The sequence below is a fragment of the Lycorma delicatula genome, chromosome 6, assembly GCF_047948215.1.
Source record: "Lycorma delicatula isolate Av1 chromosome 6, ASM4794821v1, whole genome shotgun sequence".
Classification (NCBI taxonomy): domain Eukaryota; kingdom Metazoa; phylum Arthropoda; class Insecta; order Hemiptera; family Fulgoridae; genus Lycorma; species Lycorma delicatula.
In genome coordinates this window covers 68,379,710-68,397,887 of record NC_134460.1, presented here as the reverse complement: position 1 = coordinate 68,397,887, position 18,178 = coordinate 68,379,710, and the positions used below count along the sequence as shown (strand labels likewise).

General features: G+C 30.3%; 1 protein-coding gene across 4 annotated transcripts in view; it reads left to right on the top strand.

The window, feature by feature from the left end:
• Positions 1–18,178, top strand: part of LOC142327109 (uncharacterized) — a 79,701-nt gene that overhangs the window by 16,660 nt on the left and 44,863 nt on the right. For all 4 annotated transcript variants that reach the window (XM_075369972.1, XM_075369971.1, XM_075369969.1 and 1 more), the window contains exons 2-6: positions 969–1,143; positions 3,347–4,206; positions 8,179–8,519; positions 13,820–13,946; positions 17,745–17,861. In XM_075369972.1, coding sequence (XP_075226087.1) covers positions 987–1,143; positions 3,347–4,206; positions 8,179–8,519; positions 13,820–13,946; positions 17,745–17,861 — 1,602 coding nt within the window. In that variant the 5' untranslated portion in view covers positions 969–986. The remainder of the gene's footprint in view (positions 1–968; positions 1,144–3,346; positions 4,207–8,178; positions 8,520–13,819; positions 13,947–17,744; positions 17,862–18,178) is intronic.

Below are 18,178 nucleotides of genomic sequence, written 5' to 3'. Positions count from 1 at the left end.
GATAAAGGTAAAAACCTACATTTTAGGCATTTATAAAAATAATTGTTTTTCTGTCATTTCAGTGTATATGTAAAATATTTACAATAAATATACATAAAAACATTGCTACAAAATGTAATTAATTATAAATATATTACTCAATACTAATTTTAATGTGAAATTGGGTTATGTAATATTAAAAAAAAATTTATGTTTCTATGTTTGGTACTTTGCCTTTGTTCTAACAATTCCATTGTCAAAATTTACTATACTCTTAAAATTTTAGAACCCTTCCCATTGTCAAAATTTATTGTACTCTTAAGTTTTAGAGTGTTATACTCTTAAGAGTACAATAAGTTTTACAATGGAATGGTTCTGAAATGCATCAACAAGAGATAAAAGGATGAAGCTAAGAAAGGTAAGAAGTACTTAACATAGAAACTATAGTGTTCTTAGCAGAAAAGATAATAGTAAATATTTTCTTAACAACAAACATTTAAAAAAAAATTATTTCCATTCTCTAAGTAATTTTTTTTTGTTTTTATTTTATTATTAAAAGTTTTATACCGTAATTTTTTTAATTTATAAAATTACACTGTTGATGAAATGGATTTGTATTTTTATTAGATGCATGCATTTTTTTGTTAGTAGAAGTGCACTTTTTTTATGTTAATGAATACATTCATTTCATTTAGTATTCTCAACTATTTTTATCTTTCTTCTTTGAAATTAATAACTGCTACATTAAATTCACTTTCTTTATTCTTGTATCGATTACAGGATGGTTTCATAAAGTAGCTCTGGTTCACTGGTTCAGGGGAAAAGTTTTATTTGTCAGAAAAAATTGTACAATAAACATATTATATATGTTTGTTGTATCAGCTGATTGTGGTTAGTTCTTTATAAATAATATAAATTGATATTTTATTGTTAAAAAAATTCCAATCATTTTTTTATTTACTTCATTTTTTTTTAAATTACTTTTTCAGATTTTTTTTTGATGCTTCATGGATTCTGATAATTCTGATGGAGAAGTGGAACACCGCGGGATGGTAACACACCCAAAGAAAAGAGTTGTTGATGATACTAGTGATGTATCAGACGATGAAAATATATCACATGCAGCTAGAAGTATTGAAAGTCCTCCAGAATCTCCACAAGAAGGTTTGTTTCTATTAAATGTAATTTGTTTAATTGGAGGACACAAAAACAATTTTTATTGTGGCTTAATAGAAATTAAATGTAAGGTATAGTCAGAACAACTGTTCGAAGCTCATTTTTAAAATAGTAGACTGATTAATTAATTAATTTGTTTGATGTGCCCTTATAACAAAGAAAATGGGTTTGTGCAACTGAATTTAATTGATTCATTTGCTGTTTCATAGTTTGGTTGCAAACCAGAATAAAGAATTCATATAAAGCTTTGAATGTGTGTGTGGAGAAACTGAGTATGAAACAATGTTTCATATTGTGAAAAAAGTAACTCTTGAAGTGTTTCATTTTTTTATCAGTTGAACATTTTTTTACCATTGTTCAGTAATTTATGAAAAAATATAGCCTAACTGCATGTTGGATGGGTTGATATGAAAAGTTTTAGTCATATAATTGAACTAGTAAGATGTAGTGCAAGCCATTCAACTCTGTTCTAAATGTATTGCATCTTTCCTATAAGGTAACTGTAAGTTACTTTGCAGTTACACTGAAAATGAAGAAAGTTATCACTTTATTCTCCAATTTATTCTGTGATAACATTAATTTTTTTATCATTGATAGAATTCACCTTCAAAAATTAGTAGAATAAAATAGTCAGCTCATTTTAAATATATTTTTCTACCATACAAAATCCAGTTAAAATTCTCTAAAAAGTTACTAGTAATTTTTCTTAGCATATATTTACTGCTTTTTGTGAACATCATTGTCCTCTTTGTGCTACATTTCAATTATAATTTTCATTTGCCATTTTCCAAGTAATTGTAATTTCAGTCAGGAATAATTATTTTTAAAATGAAACTTATTTATGATTTCACAAGCTGGATAAGAAAATCTATAAATCAGTAACCATTGTTATGGTGAGAGCAGATGAAAGGGAATGTTCTTTCAAAATTGTTATTTTGGTAACGGGTGTTAAGAATGAACTTTCTTCAGCCCAACTTTATTTAATAAACTTTATTCATTAGGTTTTCTTTGTTGTCTGGTTGGGAAACACTCCACAACAGGCAGCTGTTCCTCCCTACATTAAATAAAGGCTGGATTGTGTGTAGGACTCAGCATTATCAATTGGTACCTGTGGAGTATGCTAAGGATATCTCAAAAAAATAGTAAAGAAAACACTTTGGATTTAGTAAGTTCTTTTAAATTAGACATTCTGTTGCAATTAAGTGGATTCTGTTCAGAATGTATCTCACTACAAGAAAGAAGATTAAGCTTTTTTCTATTTCGGACTTCTTATTTTGATATTTTGGCAACATTTAACACAAGTTTTTTCTTCTGTAAAATTTTCTTTGAGCAGTTATATAGTTTAAGGTTTTAATATATAAAATGGAATAATCATGTTGGTTTATGATGTGAATCCTTGATTACTGTCTTACAGTTTTTGTAACAGCTATTTTGGGAAACTAATAAAAATTTTTAGATTAATTATTTGATTGTGAAACTGGAATTTCATTCTTGTGCTTTTGCAACAGTTTACTCTGTTATATATGTATATATCATAATACTCTTATGATATCACTACTCACTCGTAACATTATTTACTCAAGAACAGGTTTCTGCGCTTTTACTGTTTATTGCCTGTTGTAAAGTGTATTTAAATCTGTTAACATAAAAAAAAATTAAAACCAACTTAATTATTAGAATTTATGCAGTAGCATTTGTAATTTACACTGCATTTATAATCGCTCTTTAGTTTTAGCTTTTACGCTACTTTAGAACTTTAGAGTCTATTACAAGATAAATTACAAGTGTAGTCTACTACACTTGTATTTACAAATTGTGTACAGAAGCATTGGAGTGTGCTGCATTTAACAAAAATATAAATAGATCCTATTTGGATTACTTCAGAGCTTAGTTGAGTACTTGAAAAGCATATGATAAAGCCAATTTACAGTTGTTACTTATAGCCTGTATGTAATTGCCTTAAAATTTAATAAAACAGTATTATTTTTGATTACTGTGTATAATTTTTTTTTTATACAAAAGAATGCTTTTTTATCTTTCAATATTTTTTTTTTAAATATCCAGTAAATTAATATTGTGTTTTGTTACAGATTGTTACTTGTTTTGACAGAAAGTGACGTAATCAGTTTGAAATAATCTGATTTTTTACTTATTTAATAATGAATTGTACTTGTTTATTTGTTGTTTATAGCTGGCCATTTTGAAAGCCCTCCAGCCTCCCCAGAAAGTGACAACAAATTAGGAGCGACACCTTCGACACCAAGATCACCAGATGAACCTCGTTCTCCATCACCTGATGATCGAAGATCCCTTGATGAATCTATATCGTCAAAGGATCCAAGGTCCCCAAGATCTCCTAGATCACCTGATGATATGGGTTCTCCTGGATCCAGGTCATCTCGGTCACCTAGAGCTAGATTTACTCCTAGAACTCCTCAGTCTCCTAGCCCTCGCTCGCCTGATGAACCAAGATCTGTTGAAGGACCCGGGTCTCTGGATGCTGGTATTAGATCTCCGGATCAAGATGAGGGTCCTCGGTCTCCTGATGAAATAAGATCTCCGGAAGAACCGAGGTCACCTGAAGAACCAAGATCACCTGAAGAACCAAGATCACCATATCTAGCAGAACGAAGATCTCCTAGATCTCCTCCTTCTCCGATGTCCCCTGGACCTCCTAGGATAATAAGATCACCAGATGAGTATATGAGATCTATGTGTACTCGGACCATCAGTCCTCCTCCTTCTCCTCAGTCCCCGCCTCCGGAAGATCGTGGAGTTAATAGTCCTTTGGTATCTGAGAAAGGAGGTCATCTGTCTGATTCCAACAGTGATGATGGTAGAAGTAACATTTCCTCTATTTCTTCATTCGGCTTACCTAGTCGTAGAGCATCTACTGAAATGCCCCTTGAGAAGAAAGTTGAATCGCCAAAAAATCGAACTAAACCTGTTGTAGATCTTAAGAATCATGCAGAAGACCTATCTGATGTGTCAGAGCTTGGAAGTCTGGAGTCAGTTTCTGATGATGAAGGAGACAAAAAAATGGATGCTAAGGTATTAAAATGTCTTTTGTTTTATAAGTTTGTTTTTAGATAAAAAAAATGAGTAATGATTATAAGTATAGTAAAACTTGTGATTTAATGACACCTAAATTGTAAAAATTTTCCTTGTTAATTAATTTTAAATGGGACAGTATATTTTCAAAATTTATTTTATTTTTCCTAAGCGTTTTATTTCTGAAAACTGACCATAGTTTTTTTAAAGCAAATTTTAAAGCTTTTAGAGAAGAATAAGTTATAAAACTTAGAAATTAACATGCATTCTTGTACTACTTACTTAAATGTGTAACAAATAATGACCTGGTTTTACAAAGAAGGAGATAAGAAGATGAGTAGAATAATTATCAGTTAAGAGTCTCATTAACAATATTTTTTAAATCGCATATCCGTTTTTTTTTGGTGGTAAATTTGGAAATCACTTAATTCTTTTAATGTTGGGAATTTTTTGTTATGATGTCTTCATGTTTTCTTTAGGGTTATAGATTTTATATAGAAAATTTTTTTATAATTGTATAAACTTGGAATTATCATTAAACTTAACAATAAAAACCCAGTAATTTGGATGATTTGCTTCATTTATATATTATCATTGAATGCATTTAAATAAAATCTTTGACATGAGGCACCTCACAAAATAGTTCATTATCTGAAATATTTCAAGATGGTTGGTTACAAATTTTGTGTTTTTAATTTATTGTTTATTTTAGTAATTTTCTAAAGCATAGCAACAATTGCTACTTTATAAGTTATTGCTTTTGTCCCACAATAGGAAATTGTCAGTGGTAATGAGAAATGTTTTGTTAATATTTTTATTTAGTGAATTTGTGGGCAGCGTGTTTGCATACTAATCTTGGATTTATGTTCTGAAATTTAGTATAACTTATGTTGCTTTTTTTTACTTAGTATCAGTCTATTTCTGCTTGGTTTTTCATGCGCTTAATGTAAATTTATCTTTACTAAGAAAGTGCAAACTTGTTTGCATGTCATCTGACTGTATTAAAGTGGTATATTGTATTAAAGCTGTTTCATAATCCATTAAGTTACGGAAGTATTATGGGACCAAAGATTGAATATGGAATACCAAGATTAGAAACTGCATTTGTTTTGTACATAGATCATGTATTAATTAACTTCCGATTGGTCATTACAAATAAACTGGTTTGCGTAGCAACATAGTGCATGCACAGTAGACATTGGCTTAATATTGTCTCGCATACAGAGTCTTTCTTCATTTAGTTCTATTCTGCATAAGTATATGTGGTGAAATATGGAGGTGATTACTATGGTACCTGCTAGTTGTGAAATATGTACTATCATTAATTTTTTGCAAGTATAAGGAATATACTGCAGTTGAGATCCTCTTCAGCAGTGTGAAGTTAGTAAACTTCACATAATGTGATGAATGATGGTTCTGTGTGAGAATGGTGCGTGAAATTCAGGGAAGGGGAAATTAATGTGCACAATGAAGAAAGGTCAACATTCCATTGTGACTTTGCTGAAAACATTGAACATGCCATTTTTTATAAATGCTGCTTCACAGTAACTGAACTTAATGAAATCTTTCTCAATTTTTTTTTCACTCTTTGGAATTGTTATATACAAGTTGGATTTTTATAACAAGCCCAAAAAATTCAAACAACCAATTTGAACCAAATGTGTTTAGGGAGTGAAAAGGAATCTTTATGGCAGAATTTTGAAGCTAGGTTCAGCAGTAACCGCAGATGTTTATTGTGAAATGTTGACAAAGCTTATTAGTGCGAAACTGAATTAACAGTGAGGAATGTGTTCTACAAATGAGCTCATGCAGCTGCTTGCAGTAAGAGAATACTAAACAAATTTAAGCAGCAGATTTTTGACTGTACTCCTTATGGTGCTGCTCTGATTTGTCACCATCTGATTCTCGTTGGTCACAAAATTCAATTGGCTGGCTATTCAACACTACAAAAGCTTTGATGAACTCATGGATGTAGTCAATGAATGGACAGGTATTATGGCAAAACTGTTCTTTGAAATGGCATTAAACGAGCTGGTATCAGAATATAACAAGTGCTTGAATTTGAATGGGAATATGTTAAGTAATCCAAACAAGTATGATGTATCTTTTGCGTATAATACATTTTTTCAATTTTTTTTATTTACCACTCATTCAAACATAAACTGGAATTTGTTTATGTAGTTTTATTGATATTAGATAAAATTACAAATAAATTACCTTAGTTTTCTTCATAGTTTCTTTCAGCAGAAATAAATTTTCGCCACTGGATAGATGGTAGCTTCCTGATCCTCTCATAAAAAAAAAACAAGATGGCTGCCCCAACAACCAATTTTGCACATAATGCTCGACTGTGACATTGTCTTTGAATCTTTCCCCTCCTAAAATTTCTTTCAGCAAACCAAACATGTTGAAATCACACAGTGACAACTCTGGACTGTTTGGTGTATGCAAGAGGTGTCCAATGAATTTTAGCAAGTTTATTCACTGAGCTGCTGTAGTCGTGTAGAAGAAGGATGTTGTGAATCATAATTGTTTGTTGCAATAAGCAGCCCGGATATCATCCAACAGCTGGCAGTAGTATGCTGTATTTACTGCATTTCTTATGTTCATGCAGGAATTCGATCAGCAGCATACCTTTTGAGTCCCAAACACAGTTGCCAGAACTTTTCCACTGACACGTTTCTTGGCCTTGATCAGTGCCCCATCCCTAATTTTCCACCATTTCATACGTGTTATCTTGCTTTCTGGAGTGTAGTCCACCAATACACAATGTGGTTAGCAGGTCCCACTCCTTCCTCAAAACAATTTAGTAGCTGCTGATGCAGGAGGTCATTCTGAACATTTCTCTACACTTCAGTGAGAAGGCATGGAACCCACCTCACTGACACTTTGTTGCATCCAAGAGTGTCGTCTGGTAACATTGTATGCACATTCTGAACACTTATGTTCACTTCTGATGTAGTTTCAGTGGCGGTCACCTTCCAAAAGGCCACGAACAGCTAAATGTTATCATTATTGACATTGGGCTGTGGATGACTCATGACTTTTGTTCTCCACTGCATCATGGCCACTTCAAGATTTTTTTGCCCAGTCAAACATTTGAGTTTTTAACAGGGTAGCATCTTTGAACTGTCCCTGGAGTAAAGTCAAAATTTTCAGAGGATTTGACATCTTTGTTAGTGAGAAATTTGTTATGAAATGGATGATGGTACCTCCTGCTCAGACATTCTGTTACTGATTTGGGAACATGACCTATGAGCGTGGCTGCCCAGTTGCTTCGCTGTACACATATCATCCAACTAACTACCTGCAGCGTCCCACCACATTCACTGCTCTTCCTCAGTTTACATGGCAAAATTCTGGATTTATATGTGAATGACCCTCTTTTTTTTAACACTAAACATTGTTAATTTAAAAATAATCCTAGTTTTTTCACATGCACCTAGGACCTTTAAATCTTATTTTTTCTTAGTGTACATTGTTGGTACAAGTTTTTATATTGGCTTTTTGTAACATTTGTTATATTGTTATATTGTTATTAATTATTGTAATTGATAACAATTAATTGTTTATAGAAGTTATTAATAAAATTATTTTTATTTGTATTTATTTATATGTTATACTATTTATTTATAAATGTATTTTATATTGTTTTTAACAATATAATTATTGTTATACAAATTATTTAATTGTATATTGTATATGTATACATAATTCTATTTTTTGATGTAACAAAGTAGAATATAAATATATATGGATTTTCCTTATGATATAATTCAGAGGCACTGTTAAGATTTTTATGTTTTAATCAGGGAAGTGAGTTTTCTTTTAATGAATAAACATTTTGCTGAGAAAACTAATTTAAATTCCAGGTCAACAAATTTAAGACCGAAATATTTAAAAATTGTTTTCTCTGTGTTTTTAAATATTTATCTGTTCTATCTGATTGTTATTAAATTTTATTGATTTCAGATGGAAAATGGGGAACGAAGCCCAAGTCCTCCTAGAACAAAGGAGGATAAAGAAGAACAAAAAAAAGAACAGCATTCAAGAAGTGTACCCTCTGGAGGGGGATTGGAAGGTGATGACGGTGAGGCTTTAGATTTTGAACCTGGTGAAGAGAGAGAAGAAGGTGAATGTGAAGGTTTAGCCAGTACAGCAAAATTGAGTGACGATGAAGGTGAATTAAAAGGGGAAGAATTAGAAGAAGGAGAACTGACTGATGAAGGTGAAAATCGTCCTGAAGAAACAGAGCCACGACCTATTTGTCGTTTTTATAACAGAGGACAGTGTACTTGGGGTTCACAGTGCAGGTACAAAATTGTATTAACTGCGAGTATGAATGATTTTATATAATCTATGATTACAATTTGTATTCAAAAAAATTCACTCCTGAGTTTTAGGATAACTCAGGAGGTCTAGGTTTATTTGATTAGCATCTCTCTCTCAAAATAGGCTTTTAATATTGCTTTCAGTTTGAAAACACAATTCCAAATATGTCTGTAGGCAGAGCTCTTTCTCCACTAAACCACACAAATATCTTAGTATTTGTGTGGTTTGAGTCCGTAAACAGGTCCCCAAATCCTTAGCATGGATTCAGTAGTTATCTAGCCAAAACCCAAAGAATACTGCAGGTGGAGACGTATGAAGGTTAAGGTTAAGAGTTTGTGAGATAGTGATTGACTGACGACTACCTTCTTACATAGGTTTTATGAAACAAGACAAAGACTTCAGGTAGTGTACAGGGTTTCTTCTAAATTACATCGCTAATTAAAAAAAGTATATTAATTTTCTTCATTTTATATTTTAAACTATTTTATTTAACTACTGCAAAGAATGAGAATTTAAATAGTTTCATTTAATTTTGTATCATATTCCTTTATGTTTTTAACAGTCTAATCAAATTTATTACTTCATGATGTTTCACTAAGCAGCTTTAATAACAGTCTGTTTTTTACAATGTTCTGCCATTAAATTGTTTTTTTTCATCTTAAAATTCTATCTTAATCTTGTGGTATTTGTATTATCACATTTGAAAGTATACTTTCCTACACTGCTCATGTTTTGCTTTTGTAAAGGTTATAGCTTCTGTCTCATTCTTAATTTCAGCAAAAATGAGAAAATCATCAGTGACAATATGCTAATTTTTTATTTCGGGACTCATATCTAATTTTGGTTTGCATATATCTTTTACTTCCAACTGCAGATTAAAAAACTGTGCTGGTAGGTTAGATTCTTTTCTATTTTGAGACTTGAATTTTTTTCTCACCTTATCATTGCCAAATCCTTTTGCTAATTTTATATAATCTCTGTACATTTCAATCCCATTTTTTTTCTTATAAGTGTGTATGTTCTTTGTTGTCAAAACCTATTTCATGATCAACAAATACCATATAGGTAATTTGTTTTTCTTTGGTATACCTTTTATAATTATTCTAAGGATTAAGGTTGCTTCTTATGCTACTGTACTTTTGATTGTCAGTTTGGTTTCATCTAGTACTCCTAACTCTCGTTCTATTTTATTTGGAAGCATAAGTGTTAAGTTTATTATGTGTGTGAGTGTGCATATATGTGTGTGGTGCGTGTGTGCAATGTGTGTGTCACACATCACACCACACAATACATGAATGGCTGCAATTGCCCACCGAGTTAACCTCAAAATTACTGCCAAAATTAGGGGTTTAGTAATATATATATCTATTTTGTAATTCAAGTGTAAGACTTTAATAACTGAAAAAAATGCCAAAATTAGAGATAAATAATGTTAACTTAGTGTGTGTAATATAAAATATTTCTGTTGAAATGAATTAATTATTGAAAGAACAGCAATATCGACAATTGTTACTAGAATGTTTGTCCAGGAAAGTCTGACCAAAACTTATCATTGGTAACTGGTTAAAAGTAAAAAATATTGGTGACAAGTTAATAATTGAATAGATGTGCATAAAGTTTGAAAAAAATAAAGTAATATAGAAAGTATCCTTTTGTTTAGAAATCATTTTTAATACATGTGTGTAATATATAAAAACAAAGATTTATTTAAAAAAAAAAAAAAATGGTAAAAAATTCCAGACTAACTGAATTTAATGGTTTATTTACCATGCAGACCTTATGTTAATGTTTTGACCTGTTCTGCCACAGTTTACCAGGACTGCATAAAATTAAAGATGGTGCATCAATTCCTATAATTGTTTTTTTATTTTAAAATTCTGTCATGTATGTTCTCCTCTGAAATTGTCAGAGTTTTTCTCTTTAACATTTCATCAGGTAATTTGTATGAAATTTGTAGTTGGTTGTGAATCTGATCGTATGACCTAATAGATTCACACTCCATTAGGTCTATTGACCTAATAGAAAATATGCCAATACTTCACTATGTTTTTTTTTTTTATTATAAAAATTTACAGGTACATTATTTTACATTACATTTCATTATTACATTATTTTATTTACCAATTTTTTTCATACTATACTTTTTTCAAAGAAAATAAGTTTTATCCTGACTTTTACTGTATTTAAATGAATGATTTCAGGCTAATTTTAATTTGTCATCATTTTATTTGAAAGACTTCATTCCTCTTCTGAAAATATTTTTCATAAAATTTTAAATCCTCAATTTTATTTTTACATATTTTCTATGACTTAATATATCAATTTGGTTATTTTTTTTGAATTTGGTCGATAGAGTTCATAAAGCAACATTTTTCTATCATTTCTTTTTCTTCTGGTTGTTTTTTCTTGTCTTCCAGTAGTTCTTCATTCTTTCATTTTGCTTTTGCCTTCTGACTTCTGCTAGACATTTATTACTTTTCACTCCTCTTGGAAATTCTTCAAATCTTGTTTCATTTTGTTTAATGTTGTTCTATCTTGTACTATTTCTTAAGATGTTTTAATTTATTTTAGGTCTTTTTGAACCACTCAAGTCCATTGATTTCCATTCCTTTTGTTGTAATGTGTTGAAAATATGTTTTGTGAGCCTTTTATCATTCATTCTGTAAGTTGGCTGAAGAATTTGGCTCTTGTTTTTCTGGCTGAATTTGATATTTTATCAGTTTCATCTTATTTGCAAAGATCTTTATTACTTCTTGAATTGTGTTCTCTTTCACCTAGTTTTTTTTGTTGGTCCTACAGTTTTCTTAAGATTTTCCTTTTTTTCCTATTGTACTTACTTCACCAGATTTTTAACTGAAAATGCATTCTGATGCATAGAGGTCTTCTGATTTGGTTACTCTTGTAATGTCTGATTTTGGCATTTACTGAGACATTTATTTTGTTATGAATATCTTTTTTTAGTCAGTGAGCCAGTTCTCTTTTTTTTTATTCTTATTTGATTGGTTTCCTTATCTAAACCACTAATTTGGATTTCAGATATTGAAATTTATTGACTTTGTTGATTTTTCATATTTTGTGTTTAGGGAGTTGGGGAATCTTTTAATGTTGGTCATATATTCTGTCTTTCTGAACGGAAGTTTTAGCCCTACTTTCTGTCTAATTTATTTTAGATGGTTTACTTACACTGCTTTGTTTTTAGATTGTCTGAGAAAATTGCAGTATTGTCAGCAAAGACTAGGGAATTAATTCCAATTTCTTTCAATAGCATACTTAATTTTATATGGTGGTGTGATTTTTATTTCTTTTGTCACATAGATCCTTCCACAAAATTCTCTCTTTCCAAATTTCTGTTGTTAGTTCTATTGATTTACGGTATTAAGATAATTTTCTAAATTCTGCCGTTTTTATTTGTCTTTTTTTACATACCAATACTCAGTAAAGTCAGATGTTGATAAAATTAATGTAATTTGATTGTTTATTCTTTTATATTCTAAAATAAATGTAAATAAAATATTTAAACAACTTTATACTTACACCTATAAAAGTAGGAAAACTATAAAATCCAATGTTAACATCTCATGTTTAAATTTAATTGCTAGGATAATTTACAGGCATATAGAATGTGTTGAGAAAGCTGTATTACATGAAGACCCGGTTTGGCTTTCAGATTGAGTGTGGTGTTACAAGGATGGCCATTGAAGATGAATTTTAGAAAGCAGGTGTTTTAAGAAGAAGCTACATGTAATTGTTTAAATTGAAAAAAAAAGCTAAAATTTGAGGAGAGAATAGTTATTTACTATCTGTACTAGAATCAGGCTGTTGTTATAAGAATAAAAGATGAATGAAAGGCAAGTTCAGATTCTAAAAGAAGTGAGAAAATATAGTCTGTACTGGTTCCATTGCAGTTTTTACTTTTGAAAAAACAATGCAGGAATTGAAAGATGAATTTCAGAGTGAAATAACTATCCCAGGAGAAAAAATAAGGATGTTAAGATTAGTTTGTATCATTGTTTTTTTTCCAAAAATGAAGATTATTTAGAAAAAATTCTAAATGACATGGATTTATTGCTATGAGAGAATTTCATATAATGAAAATTGGCAGAAAAAGAGGATAATGAGGAATGAAATAGTAAGGAATTCAAACACATTTATACTAGAAGTTGTGAGATTTCATTATTTATGGATTTGCAAATTACAAATTATGGACAAAGTATGCGGTCATCAAAACCAGACTGTGATAAGTAAATAGAGTTTTCAACCATAAAAGAAAATAATTTATAAGTATAAGTTAGTATTAAATATAGATCTAAAAATTAGAAAGAGATTTTTAAGAATATTTGTGTGGAATGAAGCACTTGATGTTTGTGAAACATGAGCAATAGGTAAACAGAAAGGTAAAGAATAGAGATGTTTGAAATCCAGTTTTACTGAAGGATGTTGAAAGTTTGATGGGTAAATAAAAGTCGAAATGAATAGACCGTTAGATAAACAGTTGATGAGAAAATTTGTTGTTCATCTCTTGTAAAGACAAATGAGGTTCATTGATCAGGTGTTCAAAAAAATACAAGGGCTGTTCAGAAAGTTCTGGGCTTGAAAAAAGCCGATAATTTTACTTATATATATTATTTTGAATTATTATTATTATTATAGTAAATGCTCCAGTACAATGATATCCAGCACAATTGGAGGACAGGTTTTTGCCAGTTATTGGAATTTCTGGATTATAGGAATTTGTGTAACAAGCTACTGAAATATCTACAATACTAACGTTTATGTCTTAGGGTTGGTTGCCTGAAATGCAACATAAAATAATGTAATACTGTACTGTAATTCATATATGGCATTAAAACATTTAAAGATTAAACAGTTGTCATTTAATTGTAATTAATTCTAGCTAAAATTAATTCTACAATATAAACTATTGTATTTTAAATAGAATTAAATTTGATAATAGTGTAAAATTACAATCAAAACTGCCTTGACTTACCTGTCCTGTGCAAAACAATCCATTTTTAGACATTTTTAGAGGGACTTAAATAATATGTTATTTTCTTTTCTAGTTATTACTGTGGTTTTAAATTTATCAGATAATTTGTGTGTTTATTATGAGATAATAAGAGGCGATATATTTGTAAGCACGAAAAACTGCTTATTGAATACTTGAATGTCCCAAGATTTTCAAAAGTTTTGTCAAGTAAATGTTTTTAAGTCTGACTGGTTATCTGATTTGTTATTTTATATATATTTTATGGACATAAATTATTTTTATATTATGTTTCAGATTTGTCCATCCTGGTGTAACAGATAAAGGAAATTATACTATGTTTGAAATGGTGCGACCATTAGTTCCTGTTAATGGACCTCAAGCAATGTATCCTCCTGTTGATTATCGTCCTGTTGATAGGCCGGTTAGTGATTTATAATGCTGTGTTTATTACTTCACTTATGGGTTATTTGTTGTTTAATCTTCTGAAAAAGGTATTATCTAATCATTAGATTTACTGTCTCAGGGTTAATGAATCAGATTATTTACTTGTGTACAAATTCAGTCGCATTTTATTTCAGTTACTGGATGAATTTTCTCCATAATGATTCAGCTACACTTCTCACATTCCATCTATATTGTATGTTTATTACTAAAATGGTTAATCAGGTGGTATCATACTGAAAATAAGTCTTACAATAAAATTAATGTTTACTGTGAAATATCTGTAAAACTTAAAAGTGTCAAAGTATCAGAAGTTCTAGAATTTTATTATTTATGCATTAAAAATATATTTTTTAATTTTATATTCTGTATAATATAGTTATTTTTGAAATAACTATATTTTTCATTCAGGAAATTAAAGAAAACAAAAGTTATACATGAGAGTCTTAAAGAAGGTTTTACGTTTCAAAGACTAATATAACAACCAATGTACTAAAATGTCATTAAAAATCTTAAGAAGGTAAGGTGTTGAGTTGACATGGTATGCCCTGAGTTGTCATTCTGTGCTAATTAGCGAAGCAAAATAAAGTTCATGTAAAGCACAGATGTATTAATACTTTTTTATCTCCTAACCGTTGAAATAAATTTCTATATTCACATAATTATACTTTTTAACACTTATAATCTTTTTGCTATTGGGCAAGTACACTATGTTATACATGTTATCATAATGTTTTATTCTCAAATATTGAAGATTTTTATTAGCTATGTATTAAATCAGGTCATAAATACATTAAAGATAATACATACAGAAAAAGTTACATATCCTGCAGAGGTGCATATGGATATCTGTATGCAGCCTAATGAATAAAAAAAACAAACACATAACGTCACTAATAATATTAATGACTTAAGTTAGACTAATACTTAAATGTATCAAAGTGAATTCATCAAAATTCAATTTTCTAGTTCATTATATAGTTGTGTGTGAAAATTGTCTGCTACCAATTAACAAATTATAATTTTATTAGTTGAGTTAATTAAAAAAAAAGTTTGTCACAAGATTAGGATCATAAAACGAATAGATACAATTAAAAGGCATTTCACTACAGAGTTAGCAAGCATTTTATAATTGATTTAGTTTCAGAAGATTATAAGAAAAAACTGCTATTATATAGTTTGTACCATGCTTTGTTCTTCTCATTGATTTATTTATTTTATTAAAGTACAGCTTTTTTTAGAGGTGTATGCTGCTCAAAATGGATTGGGAGGCAGCTTTCTGAATTTAACTTCTGGGGGAAGGGCAGTCCATATGGGGCATACTATATAGTAATGCATAATAACAAAAAGAATAAAATAATAATTAAAAAAAAAAAAAATTGCAACAATAGTTTTGTTAGAATTAGATGCAAATTGTCTAACTACAGCTTCATCTAATTGCTCCTTGCGAAAACTCATTGTTGGTGAATCCTATACACAGCGGGCTGTACGTTGGCCATGCCTGACATAGTCTCACACAATTTAGGAATGCTAGAAATAAACTTGTGTCGTAAAACAGACTTGGAAAAATGTGAATATCTCCTTGATAGTTCCAATGCAGTTTCAGAATTCTGGGAAACAGTAAGTCGTTCATACAGGGTGCTTTACAATAATTGTGCATGTCCTTGTACTTAGTGAAAGGTATGATGGACCCCAACCACCTCTCATTATTCTGTTTGATGGCAGAAACATACAATGTTTACAGAAAGCTCCATCGAGTTGTCTTGAGTAAACTAACCATAGTGAATGTGAGTCCAGCTACTAGTGAGGGAATTCCTCTTGTGGTGTTAGTGTCTGCTGCAAAATCATAGTTCTTCAAAAATACCCAGACATTTTCTAAGAGACTTTTTTCCTATCAACTGACATAGTGCTCACCAGACCGACTAGTTTTCCAATATCATCATGACAACAGTCGTCTTCACTTTCATTCTGTTGCACATTGGTTTGAACCGTAGAAGGTCCCGCAGTCGCAGTTCTTGAAATAGAGGGTGGTTGTACTTCCTTGTACTCAATCTCTTCGCCGCTGCTGGTGTTAGTTTTAAATTACTGAAAAAAATATAAATTTAATTTGACCAAACCTTGATGTAGGTGCGGAAGTGGCATCTTACTGCATCAGTTTGACAAGGAAGGTTCTAACTGACATTTTTGCCAAAATTTAGTTTTATATGGTGTATGACTATGCTAGCTGAGCTCAATTCAAAAATATAACTTATCATTATAACATTAAAAACTTATGGAAAAATCATCAATAGAAAGTTTATCAGACATACAGACATTTAAAAAAAAAAAAAACACTTTTGGACTAAGGTCCCCGAAATGGATATTTCTACTTGTCCGTATCATAATCATAAATTTGTTACAAGGTAATTAAATATTTTCCTTTCTTTACTGTTGAGTTCAAGATAAACAACTAGAAATGTGCCGATTTTACTGATATAAAAACTGAGTAATTGCCAAAATAATATTGGTAATTAGGCCATTTTTTGAATTATTTTTAACTGTTCATCAAAAGTACTGATTATTTTGAAGAACTTAACAAAAATTATAAACTTAAATACAGAGCTCTACGTTGAAAGATCCAAAAGAATCTCTAGTGGCATAACACTTGCAAGCAGAGAAAGATAACCAAAAAAATGAAGAATAACAAATTTTAAGTTACATGATTTTTTAAGGTAAGAGGTTGTGCTTATGTAAATTTAGAGTACATTCATTGCAAGTTAAATAAAAGCATGTAATAAACATCACAGCAGATTACTTACAAAAAAATTACTTACAGCAGATTAGAAAAAATTTTCTAATATCCATTTGTTATAATAAAGTGGGTGGCAGGTGGCTAGCATGATAAAACAAAGTTTACAGTTGTAAAAAATTGTTTACATTATACACACTTATGTGAAAGTGAAACTGCACTGACAGTAGCCAAAAATATGAGCCCACTGGACTGGTCTAGTGGTTAACCTGTCATCATAAATGAGCTGTTCAAAGTCGACAGTTCTGAGGTTCAAATAATAGTAAAGGCAGTTACTTTTATATGGATTTAAGTATTAGGTCGTGGATGTCAGTGTTCTTGGGTTATAGGGTTTCAATTAACCACATCTCAGGAATGGTCAACCTGAAACTACAAGACTATACACTTCATTTACATTCATACATATCATCCTCATTCAGCCTCTGAAGTGATACCTTAAGGTGGTTGCAGAGACTAAACAGAAAAAAAGAGTCAAAAAATGTATCTACTCTTATATTGGTAAATTGCTTCTGGAATATTCCTGTTGTGTCAGGACATGAGATAGAGTAGCAAGACTATTCTAGAAAACATGTTGTTGCAAGTAAGATGGTGCTGGTGGGTAACAGTAGTTTTTAAATCTTCTCACAGATGGTGTGAGTGTGTCTATTTTGTTATTAGTTTGTTTCAAAATGGTTTAATTTAAAATGTTTCAAAAACCCTTTTCACTTTGTTAACCTATGGGAATGTATAAATTTGTTCATTTTCAGTTTTGCAGTAGGAAAATACCATAGCGTGATAATCCTTCTATAAAAAACATATTCATTTAGTATAGAAGGAATGATTTTGTCCTTTGTATCAAGTAATACACATTGCATGATGCTGTAATTAATCTTGAAATGTGTACACAGATAACTCCATATGACCTTAGTGTGTTAGTGAGTATTATTAAGGTAAATTTGTAGCATGATAGTCTGTGCAAAAGTTGAAAGTTATTTATTTATTATTTTTCAGGTTGTGGCAGCAACAGCAACAGCAACAGTGGCCCCAACTGCTTATCCACATGCAAGAAAAGAGGAAGTACCGGTTATTGAATCAGCATGGGAACGAGGCCTTAGACAAGCAAAAGAAGTAAGTAAATAATATTATGTGTAATGTATTGTTAGCATTATCTAGGAAATAAAATGAAACTAGTAAAAAAAAAATATTACCTGTCATGTTTTTTTAACATGTAATTGTAATTTTACATTAGAATTATTAATACTTAATAATTCTGATTATTAATTAATAATACCTAATTTATTTACTTAATACCTACCTAATTAATACTTAATAATAATAATACTTAAATGAAACCAGTATTTCCTCACTTCTTTCAGAATCTGAACTTGCCTTTCATTTATCTTTTATTCTTATAACAGCTGCCTGTTTCTAGTATAGATTGTAAA